Source organism: Anas platyrhynchos, chromosome 1, assembly GCF_047663525.1.
Source record: "Anas platyrhynchos isolate ZD024472 breed Pekin duck chromosome 1, IASCAAS_PekinDuck_T2T, whole genome shotgun sequence".
Taxonomy (NCBI): Eukaryota; Metazoa; Chordata; class Aves; order Anseriformes; family Anatidae; genus Anas; species Anas platyrhynchos.
Window position 1 is genome coordinate 165,804,523 of NC_092587.1, and position 21,230 is coordinate 165,825,752.

At 33.0% G+C, this 21,230-nt stretch overlaps 1 protein-coding gene across 10 annotated transcripts in view; it reads left to right on the top strand.

Annotated features, from left to right (window-relative positions):
• The window catches only part of DACH1 (dachshund family transcription factor 1), a 368,016-nt gene that overhangs the window by 296,101 nt on the left and 50,685 nt on the right, over window positions 1-21,230 (top strand). For all 10 annotated transcript variants that reach the window (XM_072032503.1, XM_072032508.1, XM_038187143.2 and 7 more), the window contains one exon: window positions 18,615-18,766. In XM_072032503.1, the coding sequence (XP_071888604.1) occupies window positions 18,615-18,766 (152 nt within the window). The remainder of the gene's footprint in view (window positions 1-18,614; window positions 18,767-21,230) is intronic.

The window sequence follows — 21,230 nt, forward strand, 5'->3', positions numbered from 1 at the left end:
AATTCCAGCCAGATGGAGGGATTAGAAGGAAGAGTCAACTTCTGTGAGGTGCTGTGTACTCTTCTCATCACTTACATCACTGAAAAGGAAGGATCTTAAAACTAGATTCAAGAAGTATTATAGCCAGCATTGTGCCTTCAGGGGGACTTTCTGTTGTCTGGAGTGAGGGGGCAGAAGAGTTAGAAAATAAGGTTGGTAAGACCAGCAAATACTGTGCAAACTGAAGCACTAATGGGATTTGCATAACATTTTAAAGAACATAGAAATGGTGCCTAAAGGGCCTACGACTTTGGTTTCTCTGAGCTTCCTGTTTTAACTATAAACTTATCATCCTATAACCTTTCTAACAAAGACATAAACACTTCAGCTACATATATTTTGATTGTTTCATGACAGTTTACTGGAGGCTTAGCAATGACAGATTTCTTCATTGTCTTTTTGCCAAAATTTGTCCTTTAAGTCATTTTTGTTGACTGCCCCTTTTAGCAGCTCACCTCACAATGAGAGAGGAGACAATTAATGGGAGGGTGATTTATCACTGCCAAAAACTGTCAAGGACTTCTGTTGTAGCTGGAGAAAAAGCAATTTCACATTATGGCATTTCATTCCGAATACATTGTATTTACAGCTCACAGTTTTATTTTCAGAGCCTATTATCAGGTGAAACAGTTGCATCTGAAATGTTGTTTGTGACATAGGTGACCTGTTAGGATTTGATAAGTATTTACGCCAGAGCACAAGGGGCTCACACATCTGCTGTTGGCAGAAGCAATGGAAAAAAATAACCTGGAAATGAGGCGTTTGATTTTTCTGGTTCCTACACTCGAGCATCTGTTGCTATAATTAAGTGGCATTCAGTAATTGCAGAGCAATGGTGAAATAAACATATGCATTCTTGCCAGCTTTTAGGATTTGGTGTCCTTACAGTACGAGAGACAAGCAAAGTGACTTCAGCAAGAACAAAGGGTTCTGTAACAAAGTTTAACAATTAACTTTTCCATTGCACAAAGAGGAATTTTACAAGGAAAAAGAAATAGAGGGAGGAAAAAATCTAAATTGACTGGTAGCTTTAGTACATTTAAACAGATCACTGCAAGAGGTAAAGCAGTGTTGAACTGGGAACATGTTAACACTTTCCTGTTGAATGTACACAATTCCCTTGAGGTTGTATTTAGAAACTAAAAATGGTGCATGCAGAGGAGGAAGTGTATTATACAGACAGAGTTTCTAATGAAATATACTGCTTGAATTTGAAGAGGGAGTTGAGAAAATCTCTGCAAGGGCTCCTGCTGCCTTTGTTTATGCAGCAATTTTGGTGTAAATGAAAACAGAACCCAGTGGTCAGGATTGGTTAAGAACAGTGGTTAAAACAGGCTTTTTAAAAGGAACACTTACAAAATATTAGTGAATCAAATGTTTATTATTCTGTGGTGAGATTCTGTATACCTTTTTTTTTTTTTTTTCTTTTTTGTTAGAAGCAGGATGAACACGGTTATACATGCACTATGTATTTGCCTTTTTTTTTTTTTTTTTTTAGAGAAGTCACGAGTCAGAATGCTGTCTCATATGATGAGAAATTTTGTGATTGCATCTTTTGTCTTCTAAGAAGAGGCTGTCCAACAAGTTATTTGAATAACAGTCCTTGTACTAAAAATAATAATAATAATTAAAAAAAGGATAATTGAATAACAGTACCCATGTAACCCAACAGATATGTGGCAGATGTAGCATGTTATAAATTCTGGGAAACTAAGAATAGAAGAGTCTCTGGATCTTGCTGTCTGTCGAGGCCAATAAAGAGTGAGCATGAAAAAGAGCTATTAGTATGGTTTGAAGAGGCCATTCTTATATACACCTTAGTACTTTCTCTTGCATGGTCCGGAGCAAGTTTGGTATTAACTGTGTGTCTGCCTTTTTGTCTGAAGGAGTAAGAGAATATACTGCAGTGGGAAGAAAAAATGCAGTAGGCATCATTAGTATACACACAGATACATACAAATACATGCATGCATATATACAAATGCATTCATTCACACAGATATATAAGGAGAGATAAGAAGAGGTGTAAAGTAAATAAAGCAAGGAGATAAAATCTTATCTGCAGAGGTGGAATGTTGAAAAATGAAAATATCTGATAGTTCCTTCTTCAGTTTCTATCACTTATATTCATTTCTACATGGCCACAGCAAGCCATAACAACTCAGTTAGAGCTTTAAAGAACTGGAATGTCACAGGATCATGATCTATACGATTTAGTTAAATGTAAATGTCAGGTTGCTTTTCTCACTTTATTGTTTAGATAGTGAAACAATGTTAACTAAATTTGTTTGTAAATACAAATCTTTTAAAGATAAATATAGTTTTGTAAAATGATGAATTGTTATTTTCAGTTTAATTTTATTAAATCTGATGTTAATTTTAGTAGCTACATTCTTTAAAAAATTGTCGTTATATATATTTTCATGATGTAATAATAATAAAGAAAATAAACTGCTCAGTAGTACTTGAGTAGATTATTCTGTAATAATCTGATAATTATAAATTCATATATTGCTTAATTTGCTTAACTTCTATTATGGAAGTAAGCTGTTGGATTTTTACATACTTTCAGGAAAATTCAGATATATTCAGATATATAGAAACAATGTTTCTAAAGTAGATGAGAGTTAAGAGACTTTGGTTGTATTTTAGGCTTTGCCACTCTTGTGTGAATTTGGGCAAAGCACTTCACCTCCCCATGCCTCTGTTTCCCTCCTTATTTACGTACAGCAGAGTTCTTTGAGGAAGGAATTCTCTCTTGGACGTTTGTACAGGACTTTGATTTCCTTTTTGAGCCCTAGGCACTAAAAATAAGTATTCTCATACTAGGTATTTCATTGTTCAGTGCTGGAAGCTTTTTATTTTTGATGGAAGCAAGCCCATAGACAGTGGCTATATACTCTTGCCATCCTTGCATTGGCTTCTGTTCCTGAGCCATGTGAGCAGGGAATATAGTATTAGGACCTCTCATAAACAACATTCTCCTGCCAACGTCCATTCTCTGCCTATTAAAAGAAAAAGATAGTTGTGAGAACTCTGTCGGTAGTGAAAGACCTATTATGTCGTCCACTTAAAAAAAAAAAAAAAGAAAAAAAAAATCTTAGTAGAGGCTATAGGAGTGATTTTAATTGAGATTTTTACAACCATTTGATAACACTGTTTTGATCACCGTATTTAGGGCTGGATTCCAACCGTGGACATAAAACCTCCGACTAATCCACTGAGTCACCCAGTCCCTGTCATATATTGCTTAATGGCCCATGCTGCCAGGAATTATAATAGCTTTCTAGTAATATTTTATTTTTATAAAGAAACTTTATGGGCACAAAGTCTTATATAAGTTTAAAACTTGGATTTGTAAGTCAGTCAAGGAAAACTTACTAGAGCTATGTTAAGCTGCAGACTTTTTTATTTACAATAAGTGTGTAGAGTATTAAATCACATATAGTATAAGTTAATGACTAATATTCTAACTTTGGTTGGTTAATGTTTGCAGGGCACTTACAGATGCTAGAATAATCTCTAATGTTTTTGCTCAATCTGCTCTGGAGATGGATGAAATAAATAGTTTAAACTAATTAATGTAACACCAGCTGTTACAAGTGCTTGGCAGACGTCTGTGAGTTTTGATGGGCAGAGAGCGGCTGTTGTACTTGACTTTATTTTAGTACAATGTTGATCACAGTGTAAGCTGGAATAAATGACGAGCCAAAAGAAGGAACAGAGGATAAATTCTGTGTAATGCAAAATAAATATTGCCCTTTTTCTGAAAATATTTTTTGAGGTTGAGTGAGAGTTAGAGTGGAATTATATTAAGGCATAAATGCTTTGACAGCAGCTGTGGTAGACATGGTCGATATTAACATGTTTCACAAATGCTGCAGATATATATATATGCATCTACAAAAACTCACGTTGCCTTTAATTTCTAAAAAGTCTTAATGCTTAGTATGAGCAGTTTGGCTGCATATTTTATTTCTGCCTAGTAATTGCTGTTAGAAGGAAGAGCTGTTTAGGACAGATAGAGAAATAAAAAGCGGTTCTAGAAATTTACTATGTTTGAAGATATGTAGTTGGATTTCTCTGCTATTTATATGCATTCGATCATGTCGTATGTTCTTATTTATTTATTTTGCATTCCAGAAAATAAACAAAAACTTTCAAGGTGCAAAACAGTTATATCAACCTGGACTTAGTACTTCATGAGATAGTCATAATCTATCAGTTCATGGGAAAAAAAGCCACAAAGCTAAAATATATATTTCTGTAGAGAATTATTTTTTTCAACAAAATTTAATAGAAGTTTAAATATCCAAGTAACTTCTAAAGTTGGAAGGTAGAATAATTGTGCTGTGACAGGGAAGCGATGGCTGCTATCTCTCTATGTGCCAGCATTAAGATAACAGTGTCATTGTACAGATTGTTACCCTGTGAATATGTCTAATAAGTTATTATAGCGTGCTGAGCAGATGGCAAGTGTGATTCTGAAAGAATTGATGGATGGGATATGATGTCATCAGTGAGATGACAAGGTTCACAAGGTACTTGACCTCCAAGAATAAGTCCTAACTGGTTAGAATTCTAAATGCTGAACTTTTGTGACACTGGCTAAATGGGAAATATGTGCAATTTGTATTTCTTTATGGTAGTGTTTACCCTCTTCACTGAACTCCACATAATGGGATTTGGTCCCTGAAGACCTGGAGATATTGTTGGAAGGTTTCACCCTGTAACCTTCAGAGGTTTTCAAATACAAATCTATATGTCTAAACTCTAACAAAATTCTACTAAATGATATTTATGAAGTCAGGTTCATATCTTATATATATGTATGTACAAAGAATTTAATCAAGATGGAAAATTAATTTAACATGCTCTCCCAAAAGAGAAAACTACTGACTCAATGATAATGCACAAAGCATAAAATCATAATTTTATAGGAATGTATTTAAAATTGCAGTCTATCCTACTATGTCAAGTATCTTAACAGTGTGCTAATAATTTTATATATGACTAGGTTCTCCATCTCTAAGTTGAATTAAACAAGCATGTATTTGATTTTACTACCTATCTCTGTGTCTGGCATCTTCTTTTTTATTCTGTTTCCCATTGTAGTTAAAGTGAATTTTACATTGTTGAAAAACAGGCTTCTCAGATAGTTCTCTTAGTTCTTTGCATGATTCATGAAATGAGGAAGGTGAATGTGAAAGCCGCAAGAGAGAGAGTCCAGCTACTTAGGTAGAGTCACTGCAGCTGTAGGACAGGACAGGACAGGATAAGGTAGGGTAGGATAGGATAGGATAGGATAGGATAGGATAGGATAGGATAGGATAGGATAGGATAGGATAGGATAGGATAGGATAGGATAGGATAGGATAGGATAGACACCTACCTTCTCTCCTTTGTTGTGTGGAGATTTTAGGTGCTTATTTACAGAGTCTGAATAACCTAGACAGAAACCTTTCATTTCTTTTAGGCATTCCATAAACCTCAGTGATTACAAAGTGAGTGCTTTATATATATATATATTTAGGAGCAATTATGCATGTACACATATACGCATAATTGCTCAAACTCTCAAATTAAAAGTTTGTATCTATACTTTGTACATTGGAAACAGTGGAAACAGAAGCAGAACACACAAAAGACAATATACAGAGAATATATCAAAAAAGAACAATGTAAGCAAAAGGGATAAGTGAATACTAAAGACATGCTATGCTTTTCCTACGATGAAGGTTAGAGGCAAAGTGTTTGAGGTCATGTTTATTAATCCCTGAAATTTAAAACACCTTTTTTTTTTTTTGTCCATAGTTTTAGTTGTATTTGGCCATAATCAAAAGTAGAAAGATAGGAGGAAGATGCATAAGATGCATGACCATAGTAGTTAGACTTTTTAAATCTTTAATAAAATACTTGTGGTTTCTTAAAATACTTACGTGTATTGCTGTTTGGCTCCTTTGAAATGATGAGATGTATTCCATGTGGAAAACACTTCCATTCTTTATTGATTGCAGAACAAAACATAAGTGCTATATACAAAAATGAACTATGATAACACGTACATGCATACCTGTTCTGAATCCTTTATGCCATTCATTTTCAACACTGATGGTTCTCTGATACATTTGAATATTCATTTAACAATGCAGTGCTTATTTACACAAACTGAAATGAGGAAACCAGATGAAAATGCCTATGAATAAAAACAACATTTTTATATATTTCATAATGTTTTGTGTTACAAATAAGTAAAAGTTGTATGCAAAATTTCTACTGCTGGGGAATATTGTTCCATTTTAAAATAAGCTTATAGGTGTAATAAAGCTTTTATAAACATGCTACAAATTGTTTCTATCTCTCCTGTATAAATAAAATACTGGGGATTCCTAAATTCAGAATTACAGCAAAACTTCGAATTGAGTTGTAAATGCTATAGCAAGTATTGGTTTTAGAGTAATTACTTTGAAAATATGAATTACAATTTAACGTTCTTATGTTTCCATTGCTTAATCAACCAAACCAATACCACTGTTTTACATATGTTGTAGCCCTGTATCTTTTTCTAATGGCATAGGAGTAACCTGTTTATAAAGAAGTATTAGTAGAGCAGCATAGAGATGAATCTTTAACTGAATATGTTCACTAACTATACTATACACAGATAGTGAGTTGATTCAATGCATTTGGTTCAGTTCTTGTAAAGTGATATTAAAAACCAATACTGAATTGTCTATATGAATGTCCACCAGTTTGTTAGCATAATTAAATGTCAAAATACCTAAAACCATCAGATAAGTTCATCAAATGATTTGATAAATTATTCGAGTTGTCAGTTTTTAATAAAACAGAATAGAATCCACATCACATAACATATTGTTAGAAATGTATTGATTATATGGCTAAAGGATTTTCAGAAGCTAAGTCTTTTCTACCCAATCTGATCAGTATATGTGTGCATGTATGTGCATGTGCTAGAGATACATAAAGTATTAATGCAAGGTAAATGAGTGTTCACTGAGTTCCCTTTGCCATATGGCCCCTGTGGAGGATAGAAGACCCTGGCTAGCTTAAGCTTGCCATATGGACCTGGTGGAAAAAGGTAAGTCTTACACACAGAGCAAACCTACCATATGGACTGGGTGGAGCACTCAAAACTCTAAACATTTCTCATACACTAGGGCTTTTTACACAGAAGAATGTAAAAACATACATAATACATTACACAACAAAGCCATTGAAAAATGGATCGATTGTTTAGGTTTAATATGATGCTTTCAAGCAGTGCCCAAAACTATATAAATAATCAGGGTTTATTTTGAAATGGTAAAGAGAATCATCAATCATTTACAACTGACTATTGTACTTTGCATTTAACATCTGCTGTATAATGGGATTGTACAATCCACCTTTAACGCTGTATGAAGACAGAACAGCCAAAAACAGTGATAGGGTTAAAGAGAAGTTTCTCTGAATGTGTTCCTCTGATCTTAACATGAAACACAAATGTAACAGTTTGTATAAGAACTGTGAGACAATTCCTGGACTTATAAATGGCTTCTGTACTCTTACTATTTTGGGCAATTAAGATTAAGCATAGACTTAGATCATTGGTTCATCCTTTTTTCCTTTATGAAACTGAAAGAATTTGTGCCAGCTGAAGGTCTGTTTTTTAGATATCTAAGATGCCTGTTGCTTTTGTATTCAGCAAATCTTTATTTACTTTCCATGCTGAAAGCGATGTGGTGCTAGATAGTGGCATCTTCTTTTACAGACCATAGTGACAGTAAAGTAGCATAGTAAAATGGCTATTATATTTCAAACCACTGGATTTCATTTTGATTATTTCCTATGTGCATTCCCAAGTAAACACAACTTCAATGGTTTGAATTATTTATACTTTAAAACACAAACAAACAAACAAATAAAAAAAATCCATGACCATAGCAAGATCCAGGACTACTCCAATAAGGATTATACCAGCATATTGGAAAACGGAACAAATTAAGAGTGTATTTTTAAGACATTATTTTCCATTTTCTTATCAGTTTTGACAATAATTTATACCTTGTTCTTACATTTTTTCATGTGAAAATAAATGCACAGAGAAGTCAAGCCTCTTTTAGTTTGCAAATAGATAGATTATTTTGGCTAATATGTCCTTTCAGATTTCTGTAACAATCTTTTCCTTCTCTTAAACTGTAATTTTTCTCTACTGGTCTTCAGATAGATCTGACATTTCAAGAAGCAGGCTCATTTCTTCATATATTGAAAAAGGAAGAAAACTAAAACAAAACAAAACAAAACAAACAACAAAAAACCCTAATATGTATCACTGAGAAAAATGAGAAGGGAAAGATTGTAGGAATTGGTAAAATGTTCTGAGTTATAGAAAGCTGGGACAAAAACAAGGTAAAGAAAGTGATTCTGAAAAAAATAGAGAATAATTTAGATTTTACTTTTTTATTTTTTATTTTATTTTATTTTGAATTTGATAAAAGAGCAGCCTGCATCAGCAATACTCTTTTCAAAAAATGAAGAAAATCACAGAGGTTGCTTTGACTTTCTCTTGTCAGTCTTTGTAGTGCAACCGGTCACAAAAACTTTTGGGGCAGTCATTTCCTGATGTAATTCTTGCTCTTTTTCTAACTGGGCTAAAAGCCAACCTGTTATCAGGATACTGAATAAAAGTATCCAAAAACATATCATGAGCTCAGCAGGATAAAATAATAAAACTTGTACTATTTGTTTCAGTGTGTTTAGGCAGTAATGCATAAATTATCATAAAGCAGTAAAGAATTTTTGAACCACTCTTATGATTGTATTTTGTTTCATTGCTTCTATTGCAATTATATTATAATTGCTTAAGGAATTAAATAAATATTTCTTCAAATATGCTATTGCCATAAAATATTAAAGCATTTATATAAATCTTGATGTGAAGCAGAATTAGTAAAAAGCTTGGTTCCTGCAGTAGAGTTACAATGCATATTTCCTTTATGTTATAATACAGTGTAGATAAAAGGCTGAATGCAATATTTAATTTCTATGAAGGATAGAAACTGGATCCTGGAAAAGATTTTAACTTACCAATATGTACAAGGCATATTTGCTGTGCAGAATACTTTAATTTTCTGTATTTAATATAAACCAAACTGACTTAGCTTATACAATGACTCCAAACTATTTTTTATCTTAAATCAGTGCTGAATATAGTGCCCTATAGTGAATCAGTGCCCTATAATGTATAAAAACATAAAGAATATATATATTATAATATGTATTCTGATATATTAGCATAAATTACATATTCAAAGACATGAAGACATGCAATCCATATCTCTGTTTTCAAAAATAAAAGCAGTAAGTGCAAGCTGACTTTAAAGTGGATGCCTCAAATGGAGCAGAAAACATTAGAGGTAAAACTTCTACATTATTCTATCAGGGAGCATCAAGCTAGTGAATGCCATAGAAATCTCACTAATGGACACATTCTGGCAGCTTGTTGCAGATGTTTGATGAATGAATTGCAAGAGGAATCATATCAGATGTAAAAACGCTTGCCTTTTCATTGTGAATTTTATTTCTGAGCACTCTGAGATTTAGGTATTTTGGTTTGTTTATTGTTATGGATTTCTGTAAGAAGCAGATATTCAGATATAATCTATAGACAATGGGTTGAGAAATGTAGCTATAATACTGTAAAAGAGTGTTTCTGATGTTATAAACTGTGAAGCACATATTGAACGCCCATAGGCAGACAGCCAAATTTCTATTAGGATATCATAACTATATAATCCAAAATGCGTACATCAATTATTGTCTACAACATTTGCATCTGACTACGGGAACCATTTCCTAGATAGACATATTAAGGATGTTTATTATATTTGAAAAAAAGAAAAAGAAAGAGAAAGAGAAAGAGAAAGAGAAAGAGAAAAAGAAAAAGAAAAAGAAAAAGAAAAAGAAAAAGAAAAAGAAAAAGAAAAAGAAAAAGAAAAAGAAAAAGAAAAAGAAAAAGAAAAAGAAAAAAAAGCACGTTTTAAAAAGTGAGTTAAATATAATTGACCATCTTTTATGTGAATGTGTATTTTAAGCCCCAGAACTAAGGAAGCCTCTATGCTATACATTTTCATCATATTTGAAACACAGCACGCTCACTCTGTACTCTTACTGATGAGAATTTGTCAAAATGAGATGTTTTACATCCTTTTGTCTTTCATGTAAATTACTGTAGTGGCTATGAGAAGAGCTAAGATCTTGGAGTTACTAGATCACATATTTCTGTAAAAAGTGGGTGTGTATTTCCATTTGGGTGCTTAAGTACAAATTGGATGCTACTGAACTGATGATGATAAAACAGGAATTACCTTAACCTCTTGGAAACATTTCTTCAGGGCTTGTCCAACACTGTCTTATAGTCACTTTATTTTTCAAGCAGGGTTTCTTCGACTGCATTTGTATCTTTTTCTTACATACTCAAGAATCCTGAACCTACTACCCAGTATCCCCATATAGTTGTGTTGGTTGAGTTGATCTGTTTATTTTTTTGATTACCTTATTCATTTTAGCTGTAGGAGTGAGATGTACATGTGGGATAGGAATTTTAGCATGTAAAAAGCTTGGGATCAGCTTTTCTCAGTATGTTCCTGCCTTGCTAGGCATTTTCAGACTGGTCATCTCATTAAGTGTTCTAATTAATATATTGGCAATCTGAATATTATAAGTACTTGATAGTATTTTTTCTTATAAAGAATAAGAAGTTATTAAAATATTTTGGATGCCTTACAGAAAAGTGAAGTATAAGAGAATATGAACATATGTGTTTCAAAATATTGGGTTTCTGTAAAAAGAACGGTCACTGAGCATTATACATATTTATCTAGAGCTTGATGTTTTCTCCTGTTAATCATTAGAAGAAACATGACAGCATTCTGTATGAATGTCAACTGAAACAAAACACTTAAGTTTATCATAAGTTTATCAAAATAGCTAAGTTTATCAATAGTTTCAGTTTTATAATTTCTGATCAGATAATAAAAATTAATTCTGACTTCTGTGGTGGAAGACCAGCTTAAGCCACCATAAATTCAAAATATGTAAACAACTTCTGACTTCTCTATTGAACTTCTATGGCGTATTTATTTGTGAAGTGCAGTACTGTTTACTTTTGTGTTGCCTCCTTACACTGGGTGCCAACATGCCTTGGCAACCTCATCTGCTCACCGGCACCCTTGGGATTGGGTGTGGGACTGGTTAAGTGTTGTTGAATGAATGACAATTGATGAGTGTTGCACAGTCACTTCATTCACTGTCTATTCATTTTCTGTTTGGCCATCCGATTCATGGTGTCAACAGCCTACCAATAACATGGGCCATGTGACAAAGCAGCAGCAGCACTGTAGCTTAGTACACCATAATTGCAACATGGCCAGATATACACTTCCTGAAAATGCTGACTTGCTGACTTCATTTTTTCCTGAAGAGAGTGAATATTACAAATATTAACTGAACATGAACCAAAACAAACAACCCCCAAAACAAACAAACAAACCCCAACACCTGCAACACAAAACAAAAAAGTGTGTAAATACAATGCAGTTCCAGGCATTACCATAAAACCTTCATCTTCAGAGTATTACAAGTTAACCAAATGTGCTTACTAAAAATTTCCTTCTTTCCAGGTATTTCTTTACTGTGTAGATGATTATGGACACCCCTCAGTATGATTTCAAAAAAGCTGAGTCACTTGTATGAACCTATACGGACCACACTTGCACAATCCTTTACATACATGTACACTTATGCACAGAAGCCCTTCTTGATATGAAGCCAAGAAACACTCTTTTACTCATTCAGTACTGCCTAGCTGATGATACTCTCCAGCTAGCAGAGTACTAATTGGGACATTTGACATGAACCAGTAGAATACATTTACGCTTTTCTTTTTTTTCAGCATCCAGAGCACAGATGGCCTTAATCTGTATTTGATACCTGCCAGTAGCATATAATGATCTGTAAGAAAGAAATAATGGACATAGTTCTCTTATTTAAGAACTTCAGGTTGCAGTATTGTCAAGTGCCTTGTATTTATACTGATGTGTTGTTTAAAAAAGTCATTAAAAATATTTCTTATACCTTTCTAACCATTATTTTTTCCATAGAAATTTGTATTGCTTCAGGGTTAGATACTATTAGTTACCATCAGGTATTCAAGATACTTCTACTATGTAGTTGTCAGATATTTGCAGAATTATTTTTTTTGGAATCACTTCTGACTATCTTACTTTAGTCTGAACAATTTTATGCACTTCAAAAAATGTATGAAAAATTCTGTATGTGAACAGAATAATCTTTGTTACCATGACAGAGAAAGAAGATAATTTTGTTTGGAACATTACATATTATGATGCCAAATTACACAATGTGGAAGTAACACTGGCACTTTAATGTTTCATTAAACAGTAAAATATATTTGTTTAAAAATATGTATGATAATTTATTCTAAAATATTGTGAAATCCTTAGAATAAATAAATCAGTAAATACTGTTTGACCCAACCCTTATCAGTAATAGGCTGCAAAATAAGATAAAAGTTATTAAAGTAATCCTTTTATTGAAAGAGAAAATTAGATAAGTTGTGCTGATTGACTGAGGCCCTCCTAGGGACACGTAAAGTGAAGAATAAACTGAACTTGATCTAGTCCAAAAAGCCTGAAGAAATCCTCACAGCTGGAACATCACCACTAATTATGTTTGGTTTTTGGATATACTTTGCCAACTCTTTTCATTTGTATATAAAGATGTTATACCAGTAATTCCTTAACAAAACTAAAATGCACAATATTTAAAGAGCATGTTTTTTATACATTTGATTTCACCATCAGTAAATTTCATTTACACTGAAGAACAGCACTTGAAACACTACAAGTATTACTTACACAAAATATACTGGAATAAAAAGCACAGTTTTATTATTTTGCTATTTCTTGCTGAGTCAATATAAATTTCTTCCTCTGGGCGCTCTTTTCTCCATTCCTTCAACACATAATCACAGTCCTATTATTTTTCTCAAAACTGTCCACCTTGAATCTCCTTCTCTCCTATTTTCTCAGCTCAGCTTTCCTCAATTCTTGATTAGTCCCTGTCTCCTAGTCAAGTCATCCCAAGTTTCCAAATCCTCATGTCCCAATTTTAACCTGCAATACATTTCTTTTTCATTTGTGCTTAATGGCTTCTAAGGCATCAGCACAGAAGAGCACTGGAACTGTGAGTAAGAGAGGTCCCTAATCGTATGTTCAAAGAGTAATTCTCCTGCTGGCTCCTATTTGCTGCTATGGAGACAACTCCAACTGCAGTATGCTCAATGACACCATACAGCAGTGAATGATGAGCTGTAGGGATTAGATTTTCTTTAAAAGGATTAAAGAAATACTTGAAATGCATTAGCTAAAACTTCCTCTTTTCCAAAAAGGAGAAGCATCAAGTTAGAATATCTTATTTTCAGCGATAAAAATCAGGCAGAACAGATGGGGCAGTTCCCCCATCTAAGCCTACCTCCGAAGTGGTCGTAAAAAACTACTCTTACCATTTTTATTTTTTTTTTATCTGTAATTGTTATGAGTGGTATGCAGACATATATGTTCTCTAAGACATATTTGCACAAATCTGTGTTGGCAAAAAGGTACAAAGCTATTGTGTCCAATGTATACATCAAAGAAATATTCTTTGTAGCTGTGGTCCTTTCATTGTAAGCTTTTAATCTTTTAGTCATATTTCATTAACGCAAAGTCAACACATCAAGCCAACAAACAGAACTAGATGGAGAGCAATTGCAATGGCACTGTTAATCATGAGAACTCCAGCCTCTTTGAAACGGTACAGACACAACTATGCTTGCCACAGTTGCAAAGTTTTAATTTTTAGTATCCTGTAGAACTATGCTTGACATAAAAAGATGAAACTGAAATGCATTAAAAATGGGGGGTGGGGGAAGAAAAGTGTTTTGCAAAAGTTTTCTGGCATCTTCCTTTTACAGCTTGTAACAATCTTCACTATCATCTCAGATTGTTCCTACTTATGTGCAGGGTGAATCTTGAAGGCCGGAAACTATAGAGCAGACAAATGATATGGGAACTCAGCAAGAAGTTTCCTTCCTTCTTTCCTTCTTTCCCTTTCCCTTTCCCTTTCCCTTTCCCTTTCCCTTTCCTTTTCCCTTTCCCTTTCTCACTCTTTTTTTCCTTTCTCTCTCTTTGTTTGTTTGTTTGTTTGTTTGTTTCTTTCTTTCTTTCTTTCTGTCTGTCTTTCTGTCTTTCCTTGCTTTCTCACTCTTGCTTGCTTGCTTGCTCTGTCATCAGTAAATGTGGGACCCCTCTTCTTCCACTGTAATATTAATCAACAGTTAGAGATTAATTTAAATAAAAGAGCTTCTCAAACCTAAAAGCTCTAACTCCAAGGAAGGTGAAGTACAGACTTATAGAAAAAACTTTTTATTGAGGGATATTCGACAATGTAAACCAAAATCATAATTTGCAAAATGGAATAGATTGTTTCCACAAAAAATATATTTACTAGATTTATGACAGTAAAAATAGGATCCTCTTTCATCATTCAAATGCTAAGAATGGGCTTGTTTTAGAAACAAACATATATGAATTATTTTACAGAGAAAAACAAAACAAAACAAAACAAAAAAACAAACAACAACAACAAAAAACCAAACACATAAAGATGCATTACAAAGAGCCATTAAATGATTACAGAAAGGCAGTAATCTGTAAAGTGTATTTTGAGCCAGTCATTATCTCTTGCTTTCAAATCCTGGCAATATAAACATTCTCCAGTCTGATTGGTGACCAGTCTCAACTTATCCTACTTGCTTTTAGGAACACAGACAACAGAATGACTACATCCGTTCATCCATTATTGTTTAAATAGCTGTCACAGCTTCCAGGATGTCTGTTTCTATATTATCTAGTGAAAGAACAAAATAGAATGCCAACAAACCAAATACAGTGAAAAATCCTAGATGTATTTGGCCCAAACCAGCTGCTGTTCAGATAAGATCTGGTTTGAAAAAAAAACAGGTGAATTTTTGAAAATGAGGAACAATGGGTTTAGTAGATGTAGCATTTGCAAATAGTTTAAAGATATGTGTTGTTTTCAGACTTGCCTATTATGGTGATTTAGTTCTTACATCCAAGGCACAGATTCATCTCTGTTCAGATACTATAGAGTTTTCAGTAACAGCTTGTCTTATTTTTATTTGCATTTATTTATTTATTTATTTTAAATTTATAACATCTCAGTTCTCAGCACAAGCAAAGGCAGGCCTGGACACTTCTTTGTTCTAATACTGTTGTGCTCCTAGCTCTGACAATGGAGTAGCAGATTGACCCCCGTTCCCCTCTTTCCCTGACTTGTCTTCATTTGCTTTCTTTGATTTGTTCAGACTAAAAGTGACAGATCTCTGTCTCCCAGCAAGGTTTTATCATTTCTGCATTGTTATTCCATCAGTAGGTTAATGACAATTAGTATTTCCTCTTTAACAGTTTAAAAGATTCTAGGTTAATGATTATTTGGAAACAAAGGTATACCACTGTATTGAGAAAAGGTAACTTCTTCAGTAATGGAAGATTTTTAAATGCTTTAATGTCAAGTGATCATTTTATTTTTCTACTGAGATATGTTGTTATGTTTTAATTGCCTGTGTTTACAATGTCTTTTTTCTCAAAAATGCATTTTTTCAAGATTCCCTCAATCATTTTTTTTATCTCACATCCACAAATATTCATACTTCCTGTGTATAATAATGTACATTTGCTCTGTTTCAAACATTCAAATGCTCAACCAAACAAACATTCAGAGTTTATTTCACATGGGACATCAAGAAAACAAAGTCACATTAGTCTGACTTTTTTTCTTCTGAGTTTAAGTTTCATTAAAATAAGTTCATAGTAAGTTCAGCTCTCTAGTCTTACCCTTCAGTGTAAATTTGTTTCTGTTATTTATTATAACATAAGAGTTTGGATGTTATTTTGAGTTCATACCATTCTGCATAACTGTAACTTCTTTGAGTTATTTTGCCTATTGGAAAATAGCAAAATAAAAAATTGTGCCAGACATTGTTAAGAAAACCTCTGCAAACATGCCTTGAGTATGTGCAATGTACAGTAAACAACATATATTTATATTTAAAGTATGCAATAGAAAATATAATCCCTTGCCTAAATTCTCTGATAATGCCTGTGTTAGCAGCTTTCTGTATCTCAACAACTGCATGGAACAGCACAGTTTTTAAGCATATTAAAATCTATGGATTTTTTAAGTGGATGAATTTTATCTAGTATGTTTTAAAATATTTTGACAGTTTGAGACCTAAAATATTAGCAAGATTTTAAGTTTTTTCAGAAGAGATGAGAGATTTTTTGTGACAAACGTATGGCATACTTTCGCATTTTTATGAATCAATTCAATGATGCATACTATTCTTTCTATATCATGCAAATCCAATACATTAATTGGGATAAATTTAAATATTTTTTATTTAAATTAAATTATTAAATTTAAATTTATTTTTTAATTATTTTTTATTTATATTAAAATTTCAAATATATTTTAAATAAATTTATTTATTTTTAACATTGCATAGGAAACATTTGGGAAAGCCATATTTGCAGCAAACAAAAATAGTACTGTGCAGTGTTTATCGACACCTGGGAATACCTGACTTATTTATCCATTTTTTCTAATATGGTGAATATGTCTATAACATTTTAAAAGTTGTGAAGAAAAGAAACAATTCATTTTTGGGGCCAAATTTCAGTATGTTGTTTTAAAATGACTACAGAGATATCCATGTTGTTATGAGGTACCATGAAGACAGAGGATGGATTTATAGAGTACATTTTTCAGATCCTTTCCATAGAGCATGTCAGCTGATGCTCCTCATAAAGTCAGCAGGCACTTCTAGAGGAAGATTTGCCTTTTGATGCATCCACATGATGACTATAATAGATCAGATGGATTAGTGCCTTAAAATGCTGTATGTTTCTTTCCACTAACTACAGAAAGTACTAAGTGGGACAAGCCCAGAAACCTGTTTTAGCATTTCTGTGCAGGGATATAATGGGTGAGGCTTTTAGCACCATTCAGCGCTGGCCAGCACAACTGAGTTGTCAAAGAGATGGGACAAGAAGACTGCACCTAAAAATGGTTGCCAGAGATTGCTTCTGTATGGAGTGTTGCTGGAAATGGACTGTTGGAATGAACTGGGGCTTGGAGTTACAGTTTTTTTTTTGTCTATCCAGGATTGTTGAAACTTAAACTTTAACCCTCTCTTGCAATGGATTTAAATTTTCCTGTCCTTAGACTATTTCCACTTTAGAAAATACAACACCTCGTTTGAAGAGAGAGATCTTTTTAGGAAAATAATATCAAGATTTTCATATAGTGCAAGTCTGGCAAACTCTTCTGTAGTCAAACAGGTGTGCAGAGTTCTGTAATAACGTAAAGAATACATTCTAATGCCCTTGAATTGTATTGAGATACATGAATATGTGTCAGTTAATGACTGTGCCCTTGGTAAGAAAAGTATGTAGAGATATATGCATCTAAATATATGTATAGATAGTTTTCCTTTTGAAGAATTCAGATTAACATCTAGTACAAAGACGTTGACCTAAATTTCTATACCATATCATATTAACAGTAGTCTAAAAATACTTCAAATATTAAAAAGAAAAAGGAAGAAAAAAAAAGTGTATTGAAGCCTCTATTTTTTTTTAATTTCTGCACTTTATAATCCATTCACAGATTATCTGTGACATGTTAATCTTAGTGGTCTTCAAGCTGGGGGAGTTTTTCCTGTTTTGATGTGACAGCCGATCAAATCTGATTGTTATGATCTCACTAAGGAATTGAACACTAATTGTTAGAAAATATCTGTGTTTAAAAAAAAAAAAAAAGAAAAGGCAGTAATTGTAACCATGCTGTTAATATCATTTATTGTTCAGAGTATGTTTTCATTGTGGGAATCAGGTATACTTTCTTGATTAATAATGCATTGAAGATTTGTAGATATTCTCTGTGTTGCAGAATCTTCTGAGATGTAAATGAAAACATTAAGAATGGGAAGGGTTAATTGTGTGGGAAGCCTTGTATTCAAATACTTCTACTATACACAATATATGTCATGCTAGAAAATATTCTATTGTTACTCCAAATAGAACAAGAACTAAAATGAGATAATTGGGAAGGTGCCCATAAAGTCAGTCTGAATATATTATCACAAGTATATGTGAGATAATATTTGTTTTAAAAAGATTCTATGGCACTGTAAACTCAGTCTCATTAGAGACTGCATTTAAAAGGCTTATAAAGTTACTCATTAATGTTATCTTGTTGTATCTCCACAGCTTTTTCATTAAAGAAAATTCAGCAGAAAGCATTTTCTCCTGATAGCAGGAACCAATTTGCAATAAATGTTCTGGAAACCACTAGGGAAGCCATTACTGAGGTCTAATAAAAACAGACAAGCGTAACTTGTTCTATATTTTTGTTTCAATCACATACAGATGAGACCCCGCTCTCCACACCAACCGCAAGAGACAGCCTTGACAAACTTTCTCTAACTGGGCATGGGCAACCACTACCTCCAGGTTTTCCATCTCCATTTCTATTCCCAGATGGATTGTCATCCATAGAGACCCTTCTGACTAACATCCAGGTAGGCCTTTCTGTACAGCAGCTTAAAGGGATGGAGAGGAGCCAGTTGTTCAGTTTTGTCTAAATTAATACAACCATTCTTGCCTAATCAGTTTATAAGATTATTTGGATCAACAAATTTACTGAAACTTTCTAGTAATTTAAGATTTAAAGGAATCACAACAAAAAATGAATTTAGAAGCTGTCAGATACAGTACATAAAAATAGATTGTGTATTAAACCACAGCAGAGTATTCAGTGAAAATGACATTGGTGTGTTTAACAACATTTATCTTAAATGCTCTTTTTATTACAGGCTAATGAAATGTATCTTACTGTTTAAGTTTATCTCATTAACTAAGCAGAGAAACTTTTCTTTAATAAATAGTTATTTTAAATTGCTGGAGTGCCAAGGTGGAAATGATAGTTAAAGCTATTTGAAATGTGTCTCCCATAGAAATATTCACAAAAAAACAAACAAAAAAAAAAAAAAAACACACACACACACACAAAAAAACACCACTTCTTTTATAAATAAGCTCATTTAACTTAAAATACTGTCTTCAAAGAATAGACTTCAAAGGGTATTATCAAATTTTCTGCAGATTTCCTGTGGGTAGTCAGCATGTCTATTGAGTGTACAGTACAGTCTGATTCAAATATCGTTCAAGGTGTACACTTGCGTATAGCATGAAGCCAAGATGTTAGTGTTTTATATTAGAATGAAGATCTTTTTTGTCCACAAATTCAATGAACATGTGTTTTCCAGATGGAATTTTTGCAACAATATAGTTGTATGTTGCATGCAGAAGCAAAATGATAGTGCAGGAAATAATGCAGCCATATTGTATTCATTATAGATAAGCCTTGTTTGTGCAGCTTATAACTTATAAAGTAATTTTTACAATACTTTTTTTTTCTGCTCATTTGTGTAAATGCATCAGATCAATTCTATTATACTCAGCAAACACTACACAAAGTAGGGCCAAATACTGTTCATTTTACTCTCTTAAGTAATCTTCAAGTTTATGACACTTCAGACTTGTTTTATGAAACAAGTGTATGATATTTTCATTAGTGATATTTTGAGATCTGATCATAAAACAAACAAACAAACAAACAAAAGCAAAAAAAAACCATGCCATTTAAGAATTTATAGAAATTTCTAGCGATTGAGTACTGCTGTATTTGCCTAAACTGATAGTTTAGGCATTTGTGATTATGCTTTTAGGATATTAAAATCATAAAACAAGGTAATTCTGCGAAATATAGTATTCTTCTCATTCTTCTCACAGGTCTGTTGTAATCTGTAAAGAACTTTTTTTTTTTTTTTTTTTTTTTCCCCAGAGGAAGAAAGACAGTTAGTACAGTATGTAATGTTTTGGCTATGCATGCATGTACAGGAAAGTTCCTAGTAATTTTTTTGACAAATGTGTGCACTCAATGTCTCTAGACAGCAACCTAATGAGCAGAGCATTCAGCATCAACAGGTTAGCTAATCTTGTGATTGAATATGAAAGTACTGCAGTACTTCAGGATAAATGACTAGGATTAATTTGCCAAGAATGCATTCAGTTTTGACTTACAGAAAATGTGAATGTGAAATTCAGGAATTGCTTTATTGCTTTTTTTTTTTTTTTTTCCTTTTTCTTAAACTAGTCTTATATGTTGAAGAGATTAAGGGAAAGATCATGACTTATTATTTTTTTATTTTTATTTTTATTTTTATTTTTATTTTTATTTTTCTACTTCTGCTCCTTGCTTTGAGTTTCCACATCATGACAAATCACCAGTCATGGTAAACAGGTGGGTTTTAAAGCCCTTTGGATTTTTTCACTTTGTTCCCATGTCTCACTACATCATTCCCACAGAGCTCTGGGAATTCTTTCACATAATATCAAGACATAATTTTTAATTTTTTTTCTCCATACATTTCATCTCCATCAGGACTACTTAAAAAAAAAAAAACAACATTTTTCTGTCTCTCTATATAGACAGACATTATAAATATAATTATATATCGATATAATTATTTTCCTAACTGTGTAGAAATAGTTAAGTATTCTCTTTAAAACAGTAGAGTCTGTTACAATAACCTCTACACAACAGTGACAGTTTCTTTAATTGGTGACGTAGAAATGGTTTCCATTTTCAGTGTTTCTTATAATGAGAGGAGGCTACCTCAGACAAACAGGTGAACTATGCTCTTTGATACTGACACTTTCAGATGTGAATTTTACATATTTGACTACAAGTTCAAACTCCTTTACAGGATTTTTGGAACAGGACAATTTTGTACTATGGCCAGTGCTTGTAACATCGTTTGTGACTTTGTTAGGAAACACATAAGCACCACCTGAAATTTATGATGCCTCTAGTACATGAGTCAATTCCTCTTTATTTTCCTTTGGCCCAGGTTAATTTTGCATCCTTTTCAGTGCAGAGGTGTGGATTCAAAGAAGACATGGAGTAGTAAGCTCACTCAC